The sequence below is a fragment of the Lonchura striata genome, chromosome 26, assembly GCF_046129695.1.
Source record: "Lonchura striata isolate bLonStr1 chromosome 26, bLonStr1.mat, whole genome shotgun sequence".
NCBI lineage: Eukaryota > Metazoa > Chordata > Aves > Passeriformes > Estrildidae > Lonchura > Lonchura striata.
This window is the reverse complement of record NC_134628.1, coordinates 4,716,312-4,742,380: the sequence shown is the minus strand read 5'-3', so window position 1 is coordinate 4,742,380 and position 26,069 is coordinate 4,716,312. Positions and strand designations below refer to the sequence as shown.

The window sequence follows — 26,069 nt, the reverse complement described above, 5'->3', positions numbered from 1 at the left end:
AGTGTTTAGAAGCCAGGATTGTTACTGCTGTGCAGTGGGATTTCATGGCAGCTTTTCATGAGCTTTGCACGTGTTTGATAGTACAAGTAGGAAGTGAATCTCCCCACAAGTGACAGCAGCCTGGCTGCCTGGGGCCCGCTGGGGCTTGAGAAGAAAGATGCCCATTCACATTCAGAAACTCTCTATATTCACTGGGCACATGGGACAATTTGGCTTCTCTTCTCTGGCATCACGGCAGGGGAAGGACTTCCCACTCTGCCTTGAGGATGTACAGGTGGTTGTGCACAGAAAAAGAGCACGCCTAAAACCAGACAGCAACCTGGAGCTCCTCTGCTAAATCCTGCAGTGGGAGCTTTCCCTGGACACATCTGCTGGAGGCAATAAATGGGTTTTGCATTTTGATCTCTTTTGCTTCATCTGGAATAACTTTGAGAAACAAGTCCTGCAGTCAGGCTAGCTCTCCTTGGTCTCATCTCCTGAGGCTGAAATGAGCCCCCACGGACAAGGAAGGACTATTGAGGGCACTCAGAGTCTCCCTGTGCCTCTGTGGGGCTTCTTCTCATTGAACCCTCCTCAGACCACACCTTCTGTTCCAGCAGGGTGTCCATTTCCAAAAAGCAGGCGGTGATTCTGGGGACTAGGATCCATCCCGAGACATCTGGAGGGAGGCTGATATTCAGAAAGCAGCAGCAGATGGGCTCAGTGCCTGTTGAAAATCAGGTTCTGACTCTATATATGTCCTTAAAACACAAGCAGCTGCAAGATCCTTGGTCTTCCAAAGGTGGGAGGTGGCGATGCCTCCACTTTGCTGCCCTGGCTCGTTCTGATTGCGGCCACGCACGCGCAGCGGCTGCAGTGAAACCGGGAAAGTTTCAATGAATTAATTTTTCACCAGCAAAGGTCACGAGGTCCGGGATGGGTGTCCCACCCCGGGAGCAAAATTCGGCTGATGATGGCAGCACAGCCACCACCACGGCGGTCCGAGCCACCGCAGCCCCTGCTTCCCTGGCTCAGCGTGACCCATGGCTATTGGCTATTCCGGAGATGGTTTCCATGAGGACTTGTTGGTTTTTTTTAATTTTTTTTTTTAATTTTTTTTAAAAAATGTTGAACAATTCTGGTTTCGTCCCCATGTGGAGCGGGAAAAATTTTGAAATCTTGAACATTTTTGAGGGCTTAAAAACAATTTCCCACCCAGTTATAGCCACCAGTCTCATCAGGATGTGTTTGAAAACCCTCCAGCAGGAGCTGAGCAGAGCTGGTCTCAGCTGGATACCACTCTCAACGAGAAATGCCGTGGCAAAGGGTCATGTTTCTTCAGAAAAAAAAGTATCTTCAATAGCTCAGGAAGTTATTAGTGTCTGCTAACAATAAGAGCTTTGGATAGATTCAATAGATGCTCATTTTAATTGTAAAATGCCAGTAATGAGAAATGTGCCATCCAATGACTCATTTTTCCCCTTGTAAAAATTATTGGACATTTTTATTAGTTTTACAAATGACAGGACCTCGTATTTCTGAGAACACTTTATACAAGCCTTGCACAAGCCCACTCTCATAAAAGCGTGTCTGTGGTGACATCCAGAGCCACAAGAAGGGGAGCGGTAGAAAGGCCCAAAGTGGTGAGGACAGCCCACAAGTGGAACTGGCAGGACCGAACCCCAAGAGGGTGGGAAGGGGTGGATACAGCACCGGAGACATGAGCCCCGGCGCTCCTTCCCAGCAGAGCCTTTCTGGAGAGGCACGGGGCACGCAGGGGGATGGGTGCCAGCCGGCGCCCGCAGGTCTGCCCGCCGCCGAGCCCCGGCGCGGGGCAGCCGCCGCGGCGCTGAGCCTGGGCGGGCGATGTGCGGGGCGCAGGGAGGGCAGGAGCCAGCCAGCCCCGGCCGAGCAGAGCTGAGACAGGTAAGCGCCGTGCCACGGCACCAGCGGGACCCACGGAAAAGTCCCACGGAGCTCCCACGGAGCCGCCGCGATGCGCGCCCCGATGCGCAACGCCGGCGTTATCTGCGCTCGCAGCGCCGGGCCCCGTGCGCCCGGGGCAAGGAGCTGCCCTGCCCTTGTTTGGGAGGAACGAGATAAGGGGTCAAGAGCGGCCGGGGAGACGGGACAGGGACGCCGGGACATCCCGGGACAGGGATGCCGGGACATCCCGGGGCAAGGGATGCCGGGACATCCCGGGGTAGGGATGCCGGGACAACCCGGGGCAGGGATGCCGGAACACCCCGGGGCAGAGATACAGGGACATCCCGGGGTAGGGATGCCGGGACATCCCGGGGCAAGGATGCCAGAACATGCCGGGGCAGGGATGCCAGGACATGCCGGGACAGGGATACAGGGACATCCTGGCGTAGGGATGCCGGGACAACCCGGGGCAGGGATGCCGGGACATCCCGGGGCAGGGATGCCGGGACATCCCGGGACAGGGATGCCGGGACAACCCGGGACAGCCCGGCTGCGCTGCTGGACTGCGGCTGGACGGGCTGGAGGGGAGTGCCGGCGTCACGTTCCTCCTGCTCCAGCGGAGCTGCTTTGGCCAGACTGCTCTTTTAAAAAATCCAAGCGATTTCCCATGGAGAATTAATTTGCACAAGGGGGGCAAAATGTAGTTTTAGAGAATTTGTCATTTCAGCGGTTCATTTCTCCTCCCTCACTGACATTATTTGTATTTTTGTTTACATCTCCTCGTGAGAAGTCATCTGTGACTCTGCATACTGTACTGTGAGCTGGCATGATATGACATAATGCAAGAGCTGAGATAGTCCCAACAGCTCTATTTTAGTTTGGAGGGTATTTTAAACTTTATGTTATCCAGGAAATTTCTGAAATATTTGTCTTCATTCCAAGCCAGAATGAAAACTATTTTGGAAATGTCGGAAGTTCCCGTGAAACAAGTAGCGAGAGCTTCCAGCTCTGCCACCGTGCGTGGCAGGGCAGCTGGAGGGGAGGCCCCAGCCTTTTGCAGGAGAGTGGCAGTGGGCACTGCAGAGCAGGGAACTGGTTTCTGTGCTCCAGGAGGGACCTGGGGTGACTTTACAAACCCTCTGTAGTTTGGGGGGCTCCAGTCTAGAGAGGGAGCGGCTCGGCGGGGCTGCAGGCAGGAGCCAGCAGCCCCAGAGCTGCGCTTGCCAAGGCTGAGCTGCTGTGGGGTGGGCAGGGCTCTGTGGGGCCTGGGTGGAGAGCGCTATCAGGTTCCCAAAGTCTTTGCCTTTGCCTCTGTGCCGAGACACTCAATCCTCAGAGCTTTGCTTTGTGTACTCTGGGAACTGACAATTTGTAAAGACACGCTGCTGGGCTAATCCTCCATCAGCTCCTGGAGCGGAGAGCAGCTGGATCTGGCAGCTCTCTCCCTTCTCCCACTCCAGCCCTCTGTAGCAGCGAGTGTCTGCAGCCAGTAGCTCGCAGGTTTTGACTTATACGCAAAGCAGAGCAGCGGCTTTCGAGCCGGCAGCGGGACCACACAGGCTCCTCGGCCCCGGCGGCCGTGCCAGCGAGCCACGCGTGCCACGCGGGTCCTGAGCGGTGCCAGCCCGGTGCTGAGCTCACCTGGGCTCCCTGTGTCCCCAGGATGCTCCCAGGGAAGGAGCTCTCCCCGCAGCACGGCTTGCTGTCGCTGCGCTGATGCATCGGGGAAGCAGTAAAATTAAGGCTCTGAAAAAGCCATTTTCCTCTTGGCGTGAAGGAAAACCTCACAAAGAGGAAAAAGGCCGGGGGTCCCCTGACTGTTGCTCCACGCCCATGGCCCAGTGGGGTCTTCTGTGTTTGGGGGCCCTGGGAAACTGGGAGCTGGGTGTCCATCCCGGGAAAATGGGATCATCCTGCAAGCCCTCGCTGGGAAGGCACCAGTGCCCTTGCTTGGCGTGTGCAAGGCCTCAGATCTCAGGAAACTCATTTTTAAGCTACCTGGGGTCTGTCAGAGCAAAGGAGTTGCAGTTTCAGCAGCCACTTGCTCCTGGTTTAACTCTGGGAAAGCAACTGTGCTACAAATATTTACCTGATGAGGTAAAGCATCAATATCCTTGAAACTTACATTAAAAAATACTGGACGAGAGCATCTTGTGGGTTTTGATTTTTTCCCCTGCTGATTTGTTTCACAATATGCCAGAAGCATGGCTTGAGTTAGGGCTTTGGCAGGGGCTTTTATCATGATTGATATAGTGGAGGATAGAAAAGAAACTTGGTTATCAGAGGATGCCAGAACCCAACTTCCTAGCACATACATTCAATAATGCAAAAATTCTCCTTTAAAGGTCTCCTTAGAACAAATCCCAGTCATCACAAAACCCACGGCGATAAATTAAATTACATTTTAATAGTACAGGATTCATTCCTGGGCCAGGCGCAGCAGTGAAAGTATGTTCTCTCTTAGGCAAAAGTAGCCTCATCTCCCATCAAAATTCTGAATGTTACCATATGAAAAACATAATTGGAAATGAAACCCCAAAGCTCCCAGGGCAGAGGCACCGTGAGACTGCCCCACCTTCTTCTGCCCTGTCCTAGAGATGCTCTGGCCGTGTTCTTGCCTGCCTGCCCTGTGCTGGGACTGGTGTTCCTCCTGAAAAAGGCCTGTCTCTCCCTCATGCTGGTGTCCTGCAGATATTTAAAGCCCGTGCAAATGCAGGCATGTGTCTGAAGTGTGTGGTGTGTGCCCGTGGTGTGGGGTGTGGGGTTTTTGGGGTGGTGCAGGGGCACGGGGATGATGGGCACTAACAAGGCTTGGTGGCACAGGGTGATGTGGGGTGACCCGAGGTGATTCAGGGTGCTGCTGTGGGGGAAAGGGATTTGCAGGAAGATCTTAGGGTCAGACAGAAGGCCCCACAGTTCACATCTGTGTGCAAACTTCGAGATAAGGAAAGGGTGTTGTCCAACACTGCTGTGGGGTGCAGGCTGGGCCAGCCTCACCTCGAGGTCCCACATAATTAATTCATCTAAAAACCAGAAGGGGCAAAAAGCAGAAAGAGAAAGGGCAGAGCTGCCATGGTTGTGCTGCCATTTCCCATTGAGGGAGCCTTTCCCTCCTCATCCTCCCCATCCCGGCCTCCCCTTGCCCCAGCTCTGGAGCCTGAGCCTTGCTCCCTGCCCAGCCTCCTCCACCCAGCTCACCCCGCAGTGCCAGGCTGGGCCTCTCCCTTCTCCATGGCTGGACAATGACCAAAACCCCCGGGCACAATTAGCTCCTTGCTCAGCGCTGCATCCAATTAATGACATCGTTGAAGACACAATATGCAGGCATTCCCCATCCACACCAGCAAAGCCCTGGGCTCTGCTGGGAAGTTCTGCAGGACTGCTGCATGGCAGAAGGTGGCTGGGCACGGCAGACATGTACCCTTGGCATGGGCATGGCAGAGTCCCAAGCTGTAATTAATTACATGTAATTAATATGTTCTGCAAGTGGCTCGGGATACAGCAGAGCGAGCGCACCTCTGCAACACACCACGAATGATTTTGCAGTCAGGAGCTGCACAAGGTTCCCCTCCACGTGTTTACTGTTGATCTGCTCAGCTGCTATCAGTGCAGTGATGCCCCTGGGCCAGCCTGGAGGGGTCCCTGCCCGGGGGACACACGGCCACTGCTGGTGAGGACACACGGACAGGCACTTCACCCATTGCTGCTTGTGGATGCACCAGCATCTATTCTGTGGGGAAGCAGGAACCTCAGCTCATGCCTGGGGCATTCCCAAACTACCTGTTAGAATCATCAGATTCTGAGATTGTAGAAAGTCTCTGTCTTTCTGCCCCACTGCCAAAGCAGAAGCCATAATTGGTCTGTGCTGTTTCCAGGTTGTTTATTCTGTTTATCTCTCACATGTTCTGCTGCCCTGCCCAGCTCTGTCCTGCAGGGCAGCGTGTGGGGCTCTGCCCTCAGTGGGATGTGACAAACATTAAATACCAGAAACTCCCTGGGCTGGATTTACAAGAACGTGCCAATATCTGTCACCTCCGTTGGACAGTGTGTCCCCAGCCTGAACCAACAGAAAAATGCCAACACCACAGTGAGACATGGAGGGCATGAAGAAGGAGAAAAAGGACAAGGCACACCCAATTTCCTCCATCTTGTCCCCTTTGGACCCCTCATCTAAAATCCTAAAATTTGATTTTGCACCTGTGCCACACTTAATTATTACTGATATCAAACACACAGAGCTGGTAATTCATCCTGTAATATTGAAAACTCTTTTCCATGGACAGAGATCACAGCCAGTGTCTGTGGGGGCTCTGTCCAGGGGGGTTCCTGACCCCTGCCAGGGTCCCAGACCTGCCAGAGCAGCTAGAAGGAAGACTTGGATTCCCACACTACCCCAGCATCCCAAAATCACTCCATGGTCCCAAATCCACTGCAGGTCCCTTCTGCTGCAGCCTGCTCTCCGTGTCTCAGGGCTCTGCTCTGGCTGTGGCAGGTGGCCCACGGGACCCCAGCCTGTCCCTGCCCGGTGCTGGGAGCCCACCACAATTCCAGGTTTCCTGCATGTCCCGCCTGTGGGCTTTTGTCACACATGCTGTCCCACATCTGGGACTCGCCAGTTGGAGATGGCAGTGCTATTTCCATGTTGAACTGTAACTTTTTTACCCCCAGCCGTTCCAGGGCTTACAACTATTGTGTGGGGTTTTTAATGTTGCAAGAATTTATATTGGGAAAAAAGTGTTTTGCTTTTTTATTTTTTTTTTCTCTATGCCTTGGGAAATGTCATCCAGCAGGAATGTTCCCAAGAGCTGATCATGGCTGAGAGAAGGATGGGCTTGAGCAGGGGCTGCATGCCCAGCTCCCATCCCTCTCCCAGTCTCCCAGGACTGGCTCACAGGGCTGTGGCTCCCTTGGGTGCTCCACCCGTGCTCCTCAAACTGCCCCGTGGTCCTCAGAGACATCTGCAGCAGCAGCAGAGGCAGGAGGGAGGGAGCAGATGCCTGGAGAGGGACAAGCTGCTCACAAAGCCACTCCTGCTGCAGAGGCTCTTGGTTTCATGTCCTCCTGGCTGTGCCAGTGGCCTCTTCCACTTCCAGCTCTGGATGGAGTTTACAAGAAATGCTGGAAGACCCAGCCCTGCGATGTGTCATCATTCAAACTTCTCTTTAATAGTATCCCAAAGTGATTTATTTTTCCCAAACATCAAAGCCCCCTGAGCAATACTGGGAGAGGCAAGGCTTCCCCCCAAACCCTGGTGGCTCCTGTACCCTCTGCCCTTCTCGGGGGGCTGGGCACCCTCCTTGGCTGTGCCAGGGACAGGGATGGTTTCAGGTGGGGCCATGGGGCCAGGGGAGGCAGAGCTGTGGCCAGATGAGGAGGCAGATCTTCCCCCTGAAAATACAAGTGAGGTGGATACGGATTGCCCTGCTGTGAGGGTGCAGAGCCTTTTCCAGACTCAGCATCACATCACAGACCACTTTGGGGAGAAGGAACCAAGGGGAAAAGAATAATAATGAGAAAGAAATAGCGAGGAAATGGGAGTCTGCATCTCCCTCTCTTCTGCTGGGATTCAGAGCCACCCTCCACCCCCTGGCACGCCAGGGGCACTGAGGATGCAGGCACAGCATCTCCTCACACCTCTGTGCTCAGGGGATCCCCCTGTTCCTACTGCTGCTGTCCTCCCCAGCTGCATGAGTTTTGCAGAGGGAATTTAACAGAAAAATTGCAGCAGCTCCTGCCTGTACAAACACAGCGTGCTGCTGTCCCTGCCAGCACTCCATGCTGGTTTGCCTCAAGGAATCTGTGACATCCGTCCTGCTGTGATCTGTAACAATATTGGGATTAAATTAGCTTCCCTGAGCTGCAGAGAGGTCAGTGTGCAAGGCCCCTGGTTAATCCAGCAGGCCAGAGAGAACAGAAGCCTCCCTGCATTGGGAAAGGAAAACAACGGGGTCTGTTTGCAATCCGTGCAGCTAATTCAAACAGCATTCCTCAAACAACAGGGGAAAGGGCCTTCGGAGCAAATGGGAAAAGAGCATTTCCCAACATGCACAGAACGCTGCTCCTTGGGGACAGGGGAAGCATCCAGGCCAGGAGACATGGCAGGCCCTGGAGAGGGCTCTGAACAGCAAGGCAGAGCTGCTGGGGGGCACAGGGCTGCCCCTGCCCTGGGCATGGCAAGCCCAGAGCAGCTCGGTGCTGCTGGAGCCCTCCCGAGCAGCCACGGGGCAGGGGTGCAGGCAGGAACCACTGCTGCCAGCCCCACATCTGGGCAGGGACGGGCACCACTGCTGCCAGCCCCACATCTGGGCAGGGACGGGCACCACTGCTGCCAGCCCCACATCTGGGCAGGGGTGGGCACCACTGCTGCTGCCAGCCCCACATCTGGGCAGGGATGGGCATCTCCCCCAGCCCAGCCCAGCCCAGCCCAGCCCAGCCCCGGGGCTCAGGGTCCTGCTGTCCTGCCACCTACAGAGGTTTCACACCACGGAGCTGGCACGGCTCTGCAGCTGAGGCTCTCAGCAGGCTGGGCTGAGGAGCTGGGGACAGTCCCAGCTGGAGAGGCTCCCAGCAGGGGCCAGGCTGGCAGCACGGGCTGGGTGGGAGCCTGGGGAGCAGGGGCATGGCCGGTGATGCCAGCAGGAGTTCAGCTCCACATCCCCTGGCTCGCACACCTCCAGGGCAGCGCGATCCCCGTGCCCGAGCCAGGCTGGGTGGGAGCGCCGGGGCTGCCTCGCAGTCAGAGCAGCACGGCAGGACTGCTGCTGGCACTCGGGATGCTGATGCTCAGGTGTTGTTACAGGCAATTGCTGAGCTATCAGTCACCCTGCAGCAGAGACCCTGAGAGCAGCAGCCAGAAAACACCTCATGTCCAGTCTGTGACACACTTCAGGACATACTCGCTTTCTCTGTCGGTGTCTTTCCTGCTTTTTGCTTATTATCAAAGGCTGATGAGGCACCAGGGATGAGTAATGCACCTTTTGTGCCAGCTGGGAATTTGTAGGCGCTGGTAGGGTCAATGTGGGTCTGAGAGAAACTGTGATGCTCAGCGTGGATCTGCCTGGTGCACACCTGGGCACATCCACAGCCCCCTGTCCTCAGCTGCACCAGGAGAGGGACATGGCTCCTGGGTGTCCCTGCAGTCCCTGGGCAGGGTCAGCCTTCCATGGAGACACCTCCAGGAGAGGCAGAGGGTTTTGCAAAGCAGAACTGTGAAGGGATGAAACTGTACCAAAATATTGCAGGTTTGATGTAGAGGAGAAGCACGTACTTTAAGAGTGGGCCAGGGGATGGGGGAACTGGCACTTCCTGTGCAGAAGCAGAGTGGGGCTGTCCCCTCATCTTTGTGCAGAGCCACTGTGCCCATGTCCCAGCCAGAGGAGCCCGGGGAACCCACTGTGGGTGCCATGGAACCCTCTGCTTTCCATCTGGAGCAGCTTAGCATCTTATCCTGCTAAAACAGCAAATTTCATATCCTTTTGTACAGGAGAGAAACAACCTGTTGGAGATTAATAGAGGATCAGCCTCAAGAGCTATTAGCTAAAGAAAACCAAGCCTGTAAATGAGTTTCTGTCAGAGGGGAAGCTGTGCAGAGCTTGTGCTGGGTTGGTTGTGCAGGGTGTTAAGGCAGGTTTTAGTGTGATTTTCCATCCTCTGCAGTGACACCTCTGGCCCCATGTGAGAACATCCCTTTGCCTTCAGCCTGACCCGCTGCTCTGTTGGCTGGTTACTGCTGTGCTGGTGGCCCTGCTGCTGCATCTGGGCCTGGCAGCATTGCCAGTACAGAGCTCTGACTTTGGGGTTTATTGCTCAGCTGGAAACTTGATCTACAGCTGTCAGCAGAGGCTGCACCACGCCGGTATCAGAAAGGAGGTTTGGCTGTTCAATGTGCATGAAATACACATCTTGGGTTCACCAGATTTTTTAGTCATACAATCAATGGAGTAGCACTGTCCCTGACATCGTTTGATGGCACTTGAGAATTTCCTAGAATAGAAAGTAAAAGAAAGCTCTAAATATAAATAGAAAAATGTCTTAGATACGGAGACTTGCAGCAGTGACTGCTCAGCATCTGCCAACAAGCAGCACACATCCACCACACTCCCGTGAGATAGCAGAGATCTCAGTGACATCACTTACAAATAGGCAACGAGGGACATTTAACCAGGAAAGTTCAGGATTAATAAAACTTCCTTGGGCATGAGCACTAACACACCCAGCACAAAGGAAAAGCTGCAGGAAGGGTGAGTTTTCCCTCTTGCCTGTGTTTGGGTTATTTTGCACCTCTGTGTTCACAGCTGCCCCCACACAAGTGCTGTGTGAGGAATTCATGAGGCTCTCTGGATCTCTGTGTCTGGGGGCTGCTTGGTGCCATGTTCTGTGTTGTCCTAGTTTAGGGCAAATTTGGGGAAAACCCTCTGGAAGGAGCCCCCAGAAAACAAACCCCCACGGCCCCTCCCCACCCAACTGGTTCAGGAAAAAAATTTCTTGGAGAGAGGTGGAAAAGAACCTGTTTATTTAACAAACAAAGCACTCCCCAGCACCAAAAAAATTAACAACACCAGATGACAACAAAACCCTTTTACCACTCTGAAGAGATGAACAAATCAAGAAAGTCTCTCCTGGGAGTGGGTGCTGGGGATTGCTCTGGACACTGGGGTGGCTGCTGCAGATCACAGAGCGCAGGCTCTGGGTGTTCCTCGGTGTTTCCCAGGTCCCAGTCCGGAGCAGGATGGAATGATATTCAGGAAAGGGAAAGGAAAGAGTCCAGGGAAAGAATTGGACTGCTTAGCTAAACTAACTAGGAAGCAAAGGCAAAAGCAGAAACAAGCAAAGCAAGCAAGCAAGCAAGCACCAGCCTTTTCTAGACAACAGACCATGGGGGAGGTGAGCCAGCTGATAACAAGGCACAACAAACCTTCACTTTCAGAGTCAGGTCTGAAAGCACAGAACAGAATATCAAACATAAACAGAACACACAATTGGAGATACAAACCCCATAACGTCACCCCAGGACAGGTGTCCATACCCTCGCCCTGCTCTTCCTCAGGGCTGTGGGGTCCATCCTGAGTCCCAGTGAGCATCCAGGGCTGATGCCAGCAGCTGCCAGGGGCACTCAGGGACCTCCCTTCAGTGGGGGCTCGTGGCCAGCAGAGTTGAAGGGGAACTGCCCTGGCCCCAGCAGGGGACCCAGGAGGGATTCAGGAGCCACCACAGCCTCATCACATTGTCTGAGCCTCTGGCTTCCAGCTCAGAGCCCTGCCAGCCTGGGGAGTCTCCCAGGAGCCTGCCAGGGTCATGCCAAGGGGCTGCCTGGCAGCTTGTCACATGCCCCAGGGACAACTCTGCAGGGCACCAGGGCTCTGAGCATCACATCAGCCCTGCAAGAACCAGGGACGAGGGTCACTCGTGGCTGCTGGTGGCCACCAACTCCTCTGTTTGGCTTGTGGAGGAGCATGGCCAGGGTCCAGCAGGCTCCTGGGAACACCTGGCAGTGCCTGAGCCCTGGTGCAGGATCTGCTCGCCCCATCAGGCATGGTGGGGCTCAGGGAAGGTGTTTGGGCACTGATGTCCCCCGTTCCCCTGCTCTGCCACGTGTCCAGCCTGGAGTGCAGGGGGAGGAGGGACAGGGAGCTGACAGCCCAGGGGAGAGCTCCCGGGCTGCTCAGGTGTGCTGGAGGGCAGGATGCCAGGCCGTGCCCCCACAGCCATGCTGCTCTCCTGAGCAGGAGTGTTTCCTCCTGCTGCACAGCCAGCAGTGGAAAAAACAACCAGGCTCTGAGCTCTTTGCCTTCATGCCTTCCCCCTCTAGAGGATAATAAGCTGCTTTTAATATCTGACATGTTTATTAACAGATGCAGTTGTGACAGCTGATGACTTCATATGCCACTTACCACTAAAATGTTAGTAATAACTCAGAATGAACTGTCATAAATAAAAAAAAGACTACAAAGCCAGCTCGATGGTGTGTCACTCTGCAGTAATTTACTGAGACCCTGTTGGCTCTGGATGCGAGGCTGGAAGGTCCTTTGTGGAGCTCCAGTCCGGGTTTTGCAACAGTCACAATATTTTGGCTGGATATTGTCTTAGGAGGTGGTACTAGTGGGGTGGAATTCCCTCATGCAGGAGTTTGCACTGGATGCCTTTACAAAGCTGGATACTCTGGTAATAATAATAATAAAAAGCCCCTACCCGGTGGATGGGGACGGAGCCTACGGATTGAGACCAGGATTTATGAATGTGCAAATTGCTCTGATATGATCACATACTTTCTGCTTTGCATGCGCAGGGAGCAGCATGGGCTGATGGAGTAGGAGCTAGCCCCAGCGATCTTTACGAGCTGAGATCCTGCACATCGCAGAAGGGTTCGTTTCTCTGTGCAAAGCCTGGGACCCCGTTAGAAACCTGCTTTAAAAAAAAAAAAAACAGTGACCAAAAAATCCAAACGCACCAGACTTCTCCATGAACTCGCCATGAATATATTTTTCATTTTTTTTTTTTTTTTGACAGAAACGTGTGTGTAACTTTTCTCTGGAGCATCCGAGGAATTTTGTAGTTGTTCTTATAGTATTTTAAATCTGAGAAAACCCAGTAGAGTCTTTCCCGCAGTGATGAGGGAGTGACAAGTCGAAGGTAAGGGCTTCAGCATGCATGTTTGTGTGGATGGAGCTTTTGCAAGGCGGGCTGCTGAGGAAGAACGCGAGCCGTGGCAGCATCTGACTGCGGGTTTGCCTTGTGCGACGTGGAGAATGAGCTCAGACAATGCGAGAACCACGGCGCGGTCCCTGGGATCCCCTTCCTCCCTCCCCTCCCCCGAGGTCCTGGGGCTCGCAGGGGAGCGGGGCTGCTCTCTGCATCCCCTGGCACCGCGTTGCCATCCCGGGCTGGGGAAGGGGGCAGAGGGAGCTGGTGGGGATATTGATTAGCTGGTCCGGGATCAGCCAGGAGCTGCCCTCTGCCCTCCTCTGGTGCCAGGCACGGGGGCACGGGGAGCAGGGGCAGGGAATCTGCTGCTGTCTCAGCCCTGCTGCACCTAAGGCAAAGCTCCTGCCACGCACCCATGGGGGGGTAAGTAGGGATGTGGATGGGGGATCCGTGGGGAAATGGTTCACGGGGATTATGGCAGTAATTTGTGGAGATGATGGCAGTAATTGATGGAGATTACGGCAGTGTGAGCAGCTGGTGCTGATGGGCAGGCTGCTGGACCCACGGAGGGGTCAGCGAGGGCTCCCATGGCCAGGCTGGGACACAGCTCCGTGCCTCGAGGTGGCTTCAGCCCGGTGCTGGTGGACGTGGCTGGAGGTGACTGGGGCTTGGTCACCCCTGGGCTACTGGCATGTGTGTTCCCTTGAGCGGCCCTGGGTACCGAGGAGGGGCTCTCAGGTGATCTGATTTGGGTTTAAAGTGGCATCTTACAGTGAAGGGCATTAAAATAAGCTAATACTGGCAGGAGAAAATGCCAAGGCACGCGTGGAGCCTCCACTCTGCTGCACAGGGGTCAGCAGGGACCCGCACAAACAAATCCCTGGAGGTCTGTGAATTTGGGGAGTGCTTGCAGTGCTGCTGGGGGTGGCCAGGTCTGTGCTGAGGTCTCACTTGCAGTGAAACCTCTGCCTGGAGGCTCCTCCGCTCGGAGCGACTCTGTCTGAGCTCTGCTGGTGTCCCGGAGCGGGTGAACCCCGACTCCATCACTCACCCCATTGGGGCCAGGGCCGTGCAGGCTGCCCGGGAGGATGGCAGCAGCCCCGCGGGCCTGGCAATGCCAGCGCTGCAGCACGCCTGGAAAGAACCCGGCAAAAAAAGCTCCTTTCAGGCGGACCAGCTGCCCGGCCCCTGCGCGCCGCTGCGAGAGCAGCAGCACCACCCGGAGGGACGCGGCGGGGAGCGGCGGGGCGCAGGCACCCCTCGGGAATGCGGGCAGCGATGCCCTGGGCACAGACAAAGCCCTGGAGGTGCAGGGCAGTGATGCCCTGGGCACAGATAAAAGCTCTGTAAATGCAGGGCAGTGATGCCCTGGGCACAGAAAACTGAGCACAGATAAAAGCACTGGAGGTGCAGGGCAGCGATGCCCTGGGCACAGATAAAGCACTGGAGGTGCAGGGCAGTGATGCCCTGGGCACAGATAAAAGCTCTGTAAATGCAGGGCAGTGATGCCCTGGGCACAGAAAACTGAGCACAGATAAAAGCTCTGTAAATGCAGGGCAGCGATGCCCTGGGCACAGAAAAAAGCTCTATAAATGCAGGGCAGTGATGCCCTGGGCATAAATAAAAGCCCTGGAGGTGCAGGGCAGCGATGCCCTGGGCACAGATAAAAACTCTGTAAATGCAGGGCAGTGATGCCCTGGGCACAGATAAAAACTCTGTAAATGCAGGGCAGCGATGTCCTGAGCACAGATAAAGCACTGGAAATGCGGGACAGCGATGCCCTGGGCATAGAAAAAAGCTCTGGAGGTGCAGGGCAGTGATGCCCTGGGCACAGACAAAGCTCTGCAGGTGCAGGGCAGCGATGCCCTGGGCACAGACAAAGCTCTATAAATGCAGGGCAGAGATGCCCTGGGCACAGATAAACGCTCTGGAGGTGCAGGGCAGCGATGCCCTTGGCACAGATAAAGCTCTATAAATGCAGGGCAGAGATGCCCTGGGCACAGATAAACGCTCTGGAGGTGCAGGGCAGTGATGCCCTGGGCACAGACAAAGCCAGCTGGCTGTGCCACCGTGTGCAGGCAGCAGCTGAGCTGAGCAAAACCCCAGGTTTCCATCAGCCGAGCCAGATGTGAGCTGGCACAGCTCTCCCTGGAATATGAGGCTGGGGCTGTGGTGAGCAACAGAGCCAAGGGCCAGGTCAACCCTCCTGGCCTGTGGGGACAGCCCTGGAGGGGGACAGAGGTGACCATGGAGCTGAGAGAGGTGGCACTGCACCAGAGACCTTTCCCCGTGGGTGTGAGGGTGACCTGCCATCCTGCCAAGGATGGAAGTCCTGCCTAATTTGCCTGGAAATATCGACAGGTTTCCTGTCATCCCTGCCACCAAGCTCCTCCAGGAAGATTCTCTGGGGCTGCAGCTTTCAGGGGCAGTGGGGCAGCGTGGGCTGGCTGCAGGATGCAAACCTTCATTGCAAACCACCCTGAGCACTGCCAGGCCTGCAGAGCTCAGAACCTGCTCCCCTTGTCCTAGTGCTGCAGGGGGCTGTCATCCCACAAAAAGGCAGTTTGGGATGGGCTCAGTCCAGGCTGGCAGCAGCAGCTGGTCTGGAGGACACCCTGGCTGCCTTCTCACCCCTCCTGCTCCGTCCTGCCACATGCTCAGAGCTGAGGCTGTGGGTTATTTTTCCCCAGTTTGTTTTCCTCTTCTGCTGGAGCTGGTGCTACTCCTGGCTCTGCAGGGCTCAGGTTTCCCAGGCAGTGATGTCTGGGAGAGCCAGAGCACTGGAATCCCTTCAGGAAGCTCCTCTTGGCAGATGGTTCTTGTGCACATGGCCATCAGAAAGCCCCAGGTGTTGCTCAGGGCTCTGCCCTGGACTTCAGGCTTTGGCAGCTCAGCACAGCAGCTCATAGCTCATCGGGCCCCTGTGAGCCTGGAAATTTGTGTTTGCAAAGCTGGCAGGTGGGGTCTGTGGTGGAAGGAGCTGTGAGTCCTTGTTTGCATGCATTTCCAGAGAAATAAGAGGGGAGTTGGGTATTGAGCTGAATGTGTGCACTTGTTGTAGGCTCAGCACCCCTGACTGTGCTTGTGGGTGTGTGTCAGACCCCCCTGCTCCCACCCCAGGGCTATACCTGGCACGGTGTGTGTCCATCCCCACCTCCTGAGCATGTCCCTGCTCAGCAAGGGGCCTTTGGGGAGCCCTTTTGGGGAAGAACCAGATTTTCAGTGCCCTGCTCTGCGCTACCCCAAACTGGGCTGCTCTGTTTCCTGGTCTGAAATTTGCTTGTGCTGTTCTGGTGAGTTACTGATCTGTAGGAGGTTGAAAGCCACCTGAGTTGTACCCAACAGCCACAGGTTTGCTGCTCCCACAGTCAATGCCCAGGCACAGAGCTGTGCCTGCCAGGATGATCCCGGTGCAGCTCCAGATGCTGCTCTGGTTCTGTGCCTGCCTCAGGGCTCTGCCTCCTCCTCCTTCTCCAGAGCATCGTGCTGCCTCTGCTGGCATGAGGGAATCCCCCTGTAAAACATTTCCTGATGTTTTACAGCTGGGAGGGAGCCCTGTGGCACTGTGCAGCACAGCGTTTCTTGCAGCAGCTGCTGTGGGGGCACTGAGCTGGGGCTGAGGAGCTGCTGAGCCCAGGGCAGCTCCCCGTGCCAGGGCCAGGAGCAGCAGCCTCTCCTCTCTGTGCTCCCCACCAGCACGGGGAACGCAGTGGAAGTTCTTCTAGAGGAAGAACTCAGACCTCAACAATGCTGTGGATAGCTCTGCTGCCAGATTTGGGCTTTTATTATTTTATTTTTTCAGCGACGTTTATGGGTTGGGGATTTTGCAGAACTTGGCGCTGGGATCTAATATCAAATGAAGACCTTCTGGTTCGGAAATTTGACTTAATGCAGCCGTCTTTTATTGCTTCAAGGATTAAGCAGAACAAAGTGGCTCTGCCTGTGCATGTGCAGAGATGTTTGCCAGAGGCACGTGAGACACCCTGTGGCAGCTGTGATGGCCGAGCCAAGCCTGGTGGGACCTTCCACTGCCGAGGGTTTTGCAGCTGCTCCTGGAGCCCAGGACAGGCAAGCAGCCCTCGGGAACACAGCAGCAGAGAGGGACTTTCCCAAAGAGAATGAGGGCCCAGGGCTGGTGGAGCAGGCAGGGAGCTCTGCCATGGGGTCACCAGTGCAGGGAAAAGGGCACAGGCAGAGCAGACAACGGGCTCAGGGAGCACCAGCAGCATGGGCACATCCCTGTGTGCCTGTGCAACAGGGACAAGGGGTAACCAGGTGCTTTGAGGGGCCTTTGAGAGCCCCACAAAGGCTGGGGAATGAACCAGCAGCGTGGAGCTGCTGCTGCCACCCACAACCTTCCAGAGCTGGATGCTGCCCTGGGGCTGGGAAACCTCAGGGTGATGTGCCCTGGGCACTGGGAAATCTCAGGGAGGTGTGCCCTGGGCACTGGGAAACCTCAGGGAGGTGTGTCTGGGCACTGGGAAACCTCGGGGTGATGTGTGTGTGTGCCCTGGGCACTGGGAAACCTCGGGGTGATGTGTCCTGGGCACTGGGAAACATTGGGGTGATGTGTGTGTGTGCCCTGGGCACTGGGAAACCTCGGGGTGATGTGTCCTGGGCACTGGGAAACCTCGGGGTGATGTGTGTGTGTGTCCTGGGCACTGGGAAACCTCGGGGTGATGTGTGTGTGTCCTGGGCACTGGGAAACCTCGGGGTGATGTGTGTGTGTGTCCTGGGCACTGGGAAACCTCAGGGTGATGTGTGTGTGTGTCCTGGGCACTGGGAAACCTCGGGGTGATGTGTGTCCTGCTTGCTGTCCCCTGCTGAGGGGCTGGGAGACCTGGCACCAGACAAACTCTGCAAAACTCCTCCTGCAGGAAGCCACTTTGTGCATGCTCACACAGAGGAAATTCAAATTCTCTATCCAGCTCCAGGACCTGGAAACCCAAATTGCCCACCTCACAGCTGGGCTGTTGGCAGCAGCCTGGCAGTTCCCAGGGGTTCACTCCTACTGCTGTTGTAACCAGGTCTGTCCAGCCTCCAGCATCTGGTCCTTCTCTCCAAGGCTCAGTAAACCTTTGGAGAGCCTGTTTACATTTGGGATCCCTGGTACGTTCAGCAAGAGGCAATATATCAGCAATTTAGTTATTGTGGATTAGGTCTCAAATATCCTGGGGATATAATGTTGGTCTTTCTCACCTTGTATGTAGGAGGACTAATGGCAAATTATCTGGATGGTTTACATTTTCTGGTTTGTATTGGAGCTCCCAAGGACCAATTTATCCTGATTGAATTGCAAACAAGGCTTAGTGCCATCTCAGATTCAGGGGCCAGGTCCCTCCATAAATGAATTCAGAACAATTCAGGTTACCCCAAATTCTTCCTGTAGATTGGATAATGGCATAAATCCTGCGAATGTTTAGACTGGAAATTGTTTGTAGCAACCTGAGCTTGACCGATGGCTGCGGTAACAGAAAGAATTATAACTCGTGTCCTGCAGTGAGGGTGGGAAGAGCTGGCAGCCCAGCCAGACGGTTCACCACAGACCCCCAGGTGCTCGTGGGGGGATTTGGGGATCGTGTGTGACCTGCCAAAACACTGACTCTGCAGCACCTACACCGGTGGCCTTTCTGCGCTGAGGCAGCAGCTGTGGCCAAACCCAGGCTGTGTTTGGGCTAGAAAGCGAGGAAACAAGGAGGGGGAAGTGTGTGCTCGCTTGGTTTGTGCTGCGGTCTCCAGGTTTCCCATGGCACTGCCCTGCCCAGCCCGGAGATGGGTCCGCGGCGCTGCCCTTGGCACCCCGGGGCTGCCTTTGCTCCCTGCGGGCATCCCTCCCTGCTGCTGTCCCCACGCCGGGGGACTGTGCCCAGACCTGAGTGTTGTGTAAACACGGCGTGTGCTTCCTGCGAGCACCGCAAAGCCGCCGTAATTAAAAAGCGTAATTAAACAGCGGGGGCGGCCGGAGCGGGCGGCGGCTCCGCGGTGCCTCCGGCGCTCGGCGCTCGCTCGGGAGGGTTTGGGCAGCGCTGCGCTGCCCGCATGCCCGCTGCCCGCATGCCCAGGCTGCTGTGGGCACGGCCGGACTGTCCCGCATCCCCTGTCCGCAGGGACCTGCCCCGCTGCCCCCCAGCTCCCCGCACAAGGGCGGAGGGGCTGCGGGGATCCCCCTGCGCACAGCTCCGTAAAAATACTCCCAACAGCCCGGCTTAAGCACTTGACAGTGTTTATAAAGCAGCTTGCAGCAAACAGGCTTGGAAGTGCGGAACAAGTTGGTGTTTACACAAGTGACTAATTATTTATTTGAAAATCCTGCGGACGAGCCGTGGGCTGTAACGACAAGCACATGCGGAGCGCTGGGCTCCTGCCCCGGCAGCCGCAGCGGGGACACGGTGAAAAGTTCAGAGCCACCAGGGCGGGGGGACAGTGGCGATGTCCCCGCAGCGCCCGGTGGCCATCAGGTGAGCCGGTGCTTGTGCCACGGGCTGCCACAAGTGCCCGGGTCACAGCGGCCCTCGCCTACTGCTGGGACAGCCCCCTCCTCCAGGTGCTGTGCTGCGGGGCCGTGGCTCCCTTAGGTGGGCTGTTGGGCAGGGGTTCAGCAGGTCCCCGCCCAGGGTGGGCCAGGGAGGGGACCGGTCCCCTGGGCACCGGCTCCATCCCAGGCTGAGGCCGGGCTCGCTTCCAGCGCTGTCGCCACCAGTTGTTTGGGGCATCGGTGATTGCGCAGTTATTATAAAGGGATTAAAACAATTTTCTGTTCCATTTGACTTCACAGAGCAAATGTTGTCGCCTCTATTCCAGCACAATGTCTGCCGTTGGCAGGGCTTCGCTCTGCCAGCTGCAGAGAGGAGCAGGGCCCGGTTCGGCACTGCCGGATCTCTTGGTGCAGCGTGGAACTTGCCCTTCCTTCACACTGGGCACAGTGTGAAAACTGCAGGGAAAATGCCCTGTCAGGAGCCAGCTGGAGCGAGGGTTTGGGCACTCTCAGGCAAGGATGGCACATGTGGAGTCCTGGCTGCTGGCTGGCAGCTGGGCTCCCCTTCTCTCTGCCGAGGTTCCTGCAGAGCCATTGGTTTGCTGCCCAGCCTGTCCTGCTGCTGTTGCCATCTCATCGCTCTGTCCTGCCATGCACAGTGGGCCACTCTGTTCTGTGGTTTGGTGAGGGCAGCGTGGCACTCGCAGCCGGGCTCTGTGCCCCATGTTGGGTTCTCTGCTCCATGCCAGGCTCTCTCTGCTCCATGCCAGGCTCTCTGCCCCATGCCAGGCTTGCTGCCCCATGCTGGGCTCTCTGCCCCATGGTGGGCTTGCTGCCCCATGCCAGGCTTGCTGCCCCTCACCAGGCTGTCTCTGCCCCACACCAGGCTCTCTGCCCCATGTTAGATTCTCCGCTCCATGCCAGGCTCGCTGCTCCTCACCAGGCTCTCTCTGCCCCACACCAGGCTGTTTCTGCCCTGTGCCAGGCTCTCTGCCCCTCACCACACTTGCTGCCCCACACCAGGCTGTCTCTGGTCCATGCTGGTCTCTCTGCCCCTCACCAGGCTCTCTCTGCCCCATGCCAGGCTCTCTCTACCCCATGCCAGGTTCTCTGCCCCTCCCCAGGCTCTCTCTGCCCCATGCTGGGCTCTGTGCCCTATGCCAGGCTCTCTCTGCCCCATGCCAGGCTCTGTGCCCCATGCCAGGCTCTCTCTCCCGGTGATCCTGGGACAGAGCAGCTCCTGCACTCAGCCCAGCGCAGGCAGAGCTGACCCTGCCCTGTGCTTCGGGGAATGGGAGATGGGAGGTTTGGAAATTCCCTCAGAGCAGAAACGCGGCGTTTTGGGCAGCTGGCAGAGGATCCCACCCCGTCCCCAGACAGCCCCAGCCCCGGCTGGGGACTGCAGGCTCGCTCTCTGCTGGCCTTGACTACCAGCCCCAGAGGTGCCCATTGATGGGAAACATCTTGTGTGCCTGGCACCCGCAGCAGCCATCTGCTGCTTGGGGAGGGCAGCCCAGGGGTCTGGCTCTATTTTAAACAAGTTCCAGCTCTAACTACTGTTTGCAGCACTGGCAGATGGTGAAGATGTGCTGAGCATTCTGGAGGGTGCTGATTATTAGCACCAGGGACTTATGGATGAGGCTGGAGCACACTTCTCCCCACACCATTCCGGGTGCCAGCACCCCCAGTGCACCCCACAATGTGGCAGGCACATTCTTCTCTCTCTCAGGATTTTTTATAAAGGAGCACAGAGGAAAGAAAGGGAAAACAATTTCTATTTCTGATCCTTGTTTTTCTCATGTGGAATGTGTTTAAACAATTGTTTACCTGGGGGTGATTGCTTGGTTGGATTCTGGTGAGGATTGTGTGAGCTTGATGGCCAATCCAATCCACCTGGGGCTGGATTCTCACGAGAGGGCCAGGAGCTGTGAGTTAGGTTAGAAAAAGTAGGTTTGCAATTTTAGTATCTCATTTCAATAGGATATTGATGTATTATAACATAGTTATAATAAAGAAATAATTTGGTCTCCTGAACTGGAGTCAGACATCATCATTTCTTCCCACTGGGTTCACGTGCATTTACAATCCAACAACGCCCGTGCTTGCCCCCAGCCATTGTGGGAGTGATGCTGTCTGTCTGTCCAGTTAACCTGCTCTCCTCTTCTTCTGCAGGTCCTGCCAGCATCCCTGGGAGCTGCGAGCAGCTAACGCCCACCGCCGAGCCCCCGATGGGACTGGGGCCGAGCTCCTGCACTCCTGACAGGGATGAAGGTAGAGCCATGTTACCTGCTACCTAAGCTGCCTGCTGCTGCTGTAGCTCGTGGATATGGTCCCAGCCCTGGCTCCGTGCACAGACTCTCAGCTCTGACCCCACCCCGGAGGATTTAGTGGCAGCAGAGACCCCAGCTGTGGAGCACGCTCCCCCAGGCACCCCAGGACGGAGGGGCTGCAGCGCTGGAGAGTTACTATGCAGCTTGGACTGCTTGTGGCGGTGGTTTTTCTAAGCTCCATGGATCTAACAGGCAGCAGCAAAGTGGTGAAGGGCAAGAGGCAAAGACGAAGTATGTATGAAATGCTTTTCTTCTCTACTTCCTCCCATCACGCCATGAAGGTCATGCTGGTGTCAACGTGTTTACAGCTCAGGGAGCTGGGCAGGGCGTGCGGTGCCCCAAAATCCCCCAGTCCCCCTCCCCATGTCCCCCGACCTGCCACAGCCCCGAGCTGGGGTGTCCCCTGAGGTCACGGGGGTCAGTTATGCCTCCAGCCCAGAGGGTCCCTGGTGGGGCTCGTGCAGCGCAGCCAGGCAGAATTGGCACAAGAGCAGCCAGAGGCATTTGCCCTCCTTTATGTAAGCTCATGCTAGAACTGTTTTACATTAAAACTGTTTTAAATTAAATTATATAAAATTGATTTTATATTAAAACTGGGACTGCTGAGCCCTGGGAGAACAAGGAAAACCTGACGTCATGGCTAATGCTATAAAGGGCAATTTCCAGCGAGAGCCCAGTTTATACCCCTGCCATGGATGCAGAGCTTGGCACCAGAGCCCAGCGCTGTGGGAGGGATGGGGCTGGATCCCTGGGGGTCTCTGTGTAGAGGGACCAGGACCCACAGTGCCAGGGGGTCCCAATCCAGACCAGGCAACCCTCCTGGCAGCTGGGGGCTGAGGGTCCCCATGGCTTTGGTGTCTCTTCCTAAGGCTGAAGCAGCCCCCACAGGCCTGGCAATGGGGCTGGGGCAGGCAGTGGGGGCTGCCAGGCTCTTGGGTCATGGTGTGGGGACTGGGCAGCTCTCTCACCTCCGGTCCTGACACTTGAACACTGTGCTTGCTTTTGAAGTGTAGTAAACATGGTATTTAAAAGAATACATCTTTTAAATACACAGATTTTCTATAAACAAGGACATGGCTTGCATAATAAGCTAATAAAAATAACCTGCATTCTAGTCTGCAAAGAATGCAATTGGTTTCAAAACAAGCAGCATTTTCTATGGTAATTAAAAGCAGAGAACTCTCAAGACAAGGGATTGAGTATTTTTCTTGGACTGAATGTAGGAGCTGAGAACACATCTCTATTTTGGGGGCAGTGACACCTCCCGACTGCCAGAGAGAATTTAACATAGGCAGGGTCAGAGCGAGACCCAGCCTGGGATGCAGCATGGACAGAATTAATGGAGCAGTTTTGCTCCAGGGCCATGGCCTGGTCCCTGCTGCTCCTCGGCACGGAGGCACTGCAGGGGAGGCAGCAGGAGGTGCTGGAGCCCTGGGCTCATGCCCATGGGCAGTTCTGCCCCACACGGGCTGGGCTGGGCAGTGCTGGGCACAGCTGGTGGCTCTTTTGGGGTCCTGCTCCAGCTGTTGTGACTCTCGTGGCCGTGCTTGGCACAGCTGTGGCCCCTGGGGACAAGGCCAGAGCGGTGCTGTGAGCGTGCCAGTGCTGCAGGAGCCTTGCTGTGCCCCAGGAGCTGCCCTTGCTGCCAGGGTTTGGGGTCACAGCTGGTGCCCGCAGAGCCTGGCACTAACCACTGCCTCTCTCCTGCTCTTCCAGTCAGCACCGAGCTGAGCCAGGGCTGTGCCAGAGGTTGTGACCTGTGCTCTGAGTTCAACGGGTGCCTGAGGTGCTCCCCCAAACTCTTCATCCTTCTGGAGCGGAACGACATCCGACAAATTGGGATTTGCCTGCCCTCTTGTCCACTGGGATACTTCGGCCTTCGCAATACGGACATGAACAAGTGCATCAGTGAGTGTGGGGCTGGGAGGGGAGGGGAGTGGGCAGGAGGCAGTGCTCTGCAGGGCAGGAGGGTGCAGGAGGTGCTGTGGCTGTGGGCAGGAGGCAGTGCTCTGCAGGGCAGAGCCTCTGCTGGGGTGCAGGAGCTGCTGTGGCTGTGGGTGAGGCAGGGCTGAGCCTGAGGAGAGCCCTGCTCAGCACTGCACGGGCATGCTGTGGGTGTGGGATCTTGCAGGACCTCTGGGCACTTTTGTTATATGGCTTGCCAGACTTTGGGAAGAGGGAAATCCTTTCAGGCACTGAGTGCCTCTGTTCCTGCTCTACGGCTCACCAGACTCAGTCAGCTCTGAGTGAAATCCCTGACTTGCATCTTGTAGCCAGAGCACCAGGGAACGTGTGGTCACTCCCCTGGCAGATCCTTGCACAGCACCCTCACAGCCAGCTTTCCATCTAGCTCCCTTTCCATGCAGCCTGTCCTGGGGCTGCAGCTGGAGCTGGGACTGTGTCCTTTGCACCGTCCCCTTTGGCTGACTGATGCTCAGCTGAACACCAGCCCAAAACCTTCCCACCCTGCCTGATTCTGTCCTGGCAGTGGCTGCTGCTGGCTGGCTCTGAGAGCTGCGGCACAGGGCTGTCCTGCACAGGAAATGGTGCAAAGAAAACTCACTTCTGAGGGGCACATCCAGGCCTGGCAGGATGCTCAGAGACCTCTGGGTTGGCAGTGTGGAGTCTCTTGAATCTTCTGTTCATGCTGGACTACATGATGGCTTTGGTGATATTTTTGTTTTTGGTGGTTTTTTTTCCCCCTCCAGAATGCAAAATTGAGAACTGTGAGTCCTGTTTCAGTCGAAACTTTTGCACAAAATGTAAGGAAGGTTTGTATTTGCACAAAGGGAGATGTTACGTCACGTGCCCCGAAGGCTACGCTGCTGCCAACGGCACCATGGAGTGCAGCAGCCCTGGTAAGCAGCCCTGCACTTGGCGTTCTGCTCGTGGGTTCTGCTGCAGGGGGGTTTAGATGATGAACTGAACCCCTCTTGGTGCCTGTGCCAAGCCCATCGTGGGGCAGAGCCCTCTGGGAACCAGCCTGGATGGGGAGCAGCACAGTGTTTGTGAGCTGGGACCCAGAGCTGGCATGGTGTGGCAAGGGAGGGGTGCTCAGGGACTGAGGAACCTGCTGGGGAAACACAAACTCCCCTGCAGCCTGAGGTGGGGGAGAGATGCAGTGCTGGGCTCTGGGGTGGGCTGGGCTGGCACGCCAGGAGTTACAGCTGGGCTCTCTCGTTACCTGGCAGCACAATGTGAAATGAGTGAGTGGGGGCCCTGGGGGCCCTGCTCCAAGAAGAGGAAGCTCTGTGGCTTCAAGAAGGGCAATGAAGACCGAACACGGAGGATTCTGCAGGCTCCCTCTGGGGACGTGTCTCTGTGTCCTGCGACTACGGAGGTGCGGCGCTGCACGGTGCAGAAGAACCAGTGCCCCGAAGGTGAGCAGATCCCTCCCCACCATCCCTCCCACACCCTGCAGAGCTCAGGCACAAGTAGTCAGCCAATTGTCCAGTGTCACAAATGTGCTGTGCAGCTCCTGACCCCTCTGAAGTGCTGGGGATACGGATGTGAGGGCACCTGGAAGAGCTGCAGGTGGAAGGGGCAGAGCTCCCAGGTGGGGTGATCCTTGGCACAGCTTGCCATATGTGCCACAGGTTTCAGCTGTTTCACAGAATTCACAGGAGGCAAGGCTGGAAGAGACCTTCGAGATTGTTGAGTCCAACCCATGCCAGAAAAAAACCCCATTTTAGTTTCTTCCCTGGCCAGAGAGCAGCCAGGGATGCATGCCTGTGTGCTGCCATGATGGGAGCTCTGGGCCAGAATAGGTCTGTTTTTCCCAGGAATTAGAGTGTCTTCAGGATAGAATGGTGGTTTGGTGATCTTTTTAGAGTATTCAAGGATTGCAGCTGAGAAAGGGTTCTGAGCAGTGACTAAATGCACAGGAATTAACCAGGGGGGCAGGGTGATGAGGACAGGGCTGATCCGTTCCCCCATGCCTCGCTCCACCTCACGCTGCCCCTTTGCCTTACTGCAGGGAAAAGGAAGAAAAAGGAAGAGCAAGGAAAGCAAGATAATGGGAATAGAAATCGGAAAGACACCAAAGACACTAAGTCTGGCACCAAGAAGAGAAAGAACAAACAGAGAGGGGCCACGGTGCCCGCGACGCCCGCTAGCCCTGCCCAGTAGCCGGCCGGTGCGTCACCGATGGCAAGACTCCATTGCTGCTATGTATATGAAAGCTTTATTGAACAGAGCACTGCTACACCATGTACACGTGTCCAGAGACAGACATATACTCCAGACTGACCCACGGACTGACAGAGGCCACACACACACACCCAGGACTGTGCAAGAACGCTGCTGAGGAGTGGGAGCACACACAGAGGCAAAGCCCACAGCCCAGGGCTCTGTGGGGACACTGCAGGGAGGAGAGAGGTGGAGCATAAGCCAGTGAAGGACCCAGACATGGGATTGATTTCATGATCCAAGGCCTCAAATGGAGCCCAAGCACATAGCCCCAGCACGGCCCCACTCAGCCAGGGCATGAGACTGAACCCAAATGGCCACTCTCCCTGACCTGGGACCCAGACACACACAGCAGTGGCCTCTTTCTCTTCCCTCTCCCCTTATTTTGTGTTTTAAGCTGTATGACTTTATCATTGCGAATACATGTTTGTGGTAAGAGGTCAGTGGTATCTGCCCTATATCTGCTTCAAAGAATTATTTCAAATTTAAAAAAAAATACCAAAACCCAAAAGCAAAATGACAACCAGCTT

The 26,069-nt window shown here is 55.9% G+C and overlaps 1 protein-coding gene across 1 annotated transcript; it reads left to right on the top strand.

The window, feature by feature from the left end:
* The first annotated feature begins 12,015 nt into the window (after positions 1–12,015).
* RSPO1 (R-spondin 1) lies at positions 12,016–25,540 on the top strand. Its single transcript, XM_021554795.3, has 6 exons — positions 12,016–12,534; positions 21,194–21,582; positions 23,068–23,259; positions 24,060–24,209; positions 24,543–24,731; positions 25,328–25,540. The coding sequence occupies exons 2-6, from the start codon at positions 21,489–21,491 to the stop codon at positions 25,477–25,479; spliced, it is 777 nt and encodes a 258-aa protein (XP_021410470.1). The 5' UTR covers positions 12,016–12,534; positions 21,194–21,488; the 3' UTR covers positions 25,480–25,540.
* Positions 25,541–26,069: the final 529 nt, after the last annotated feature.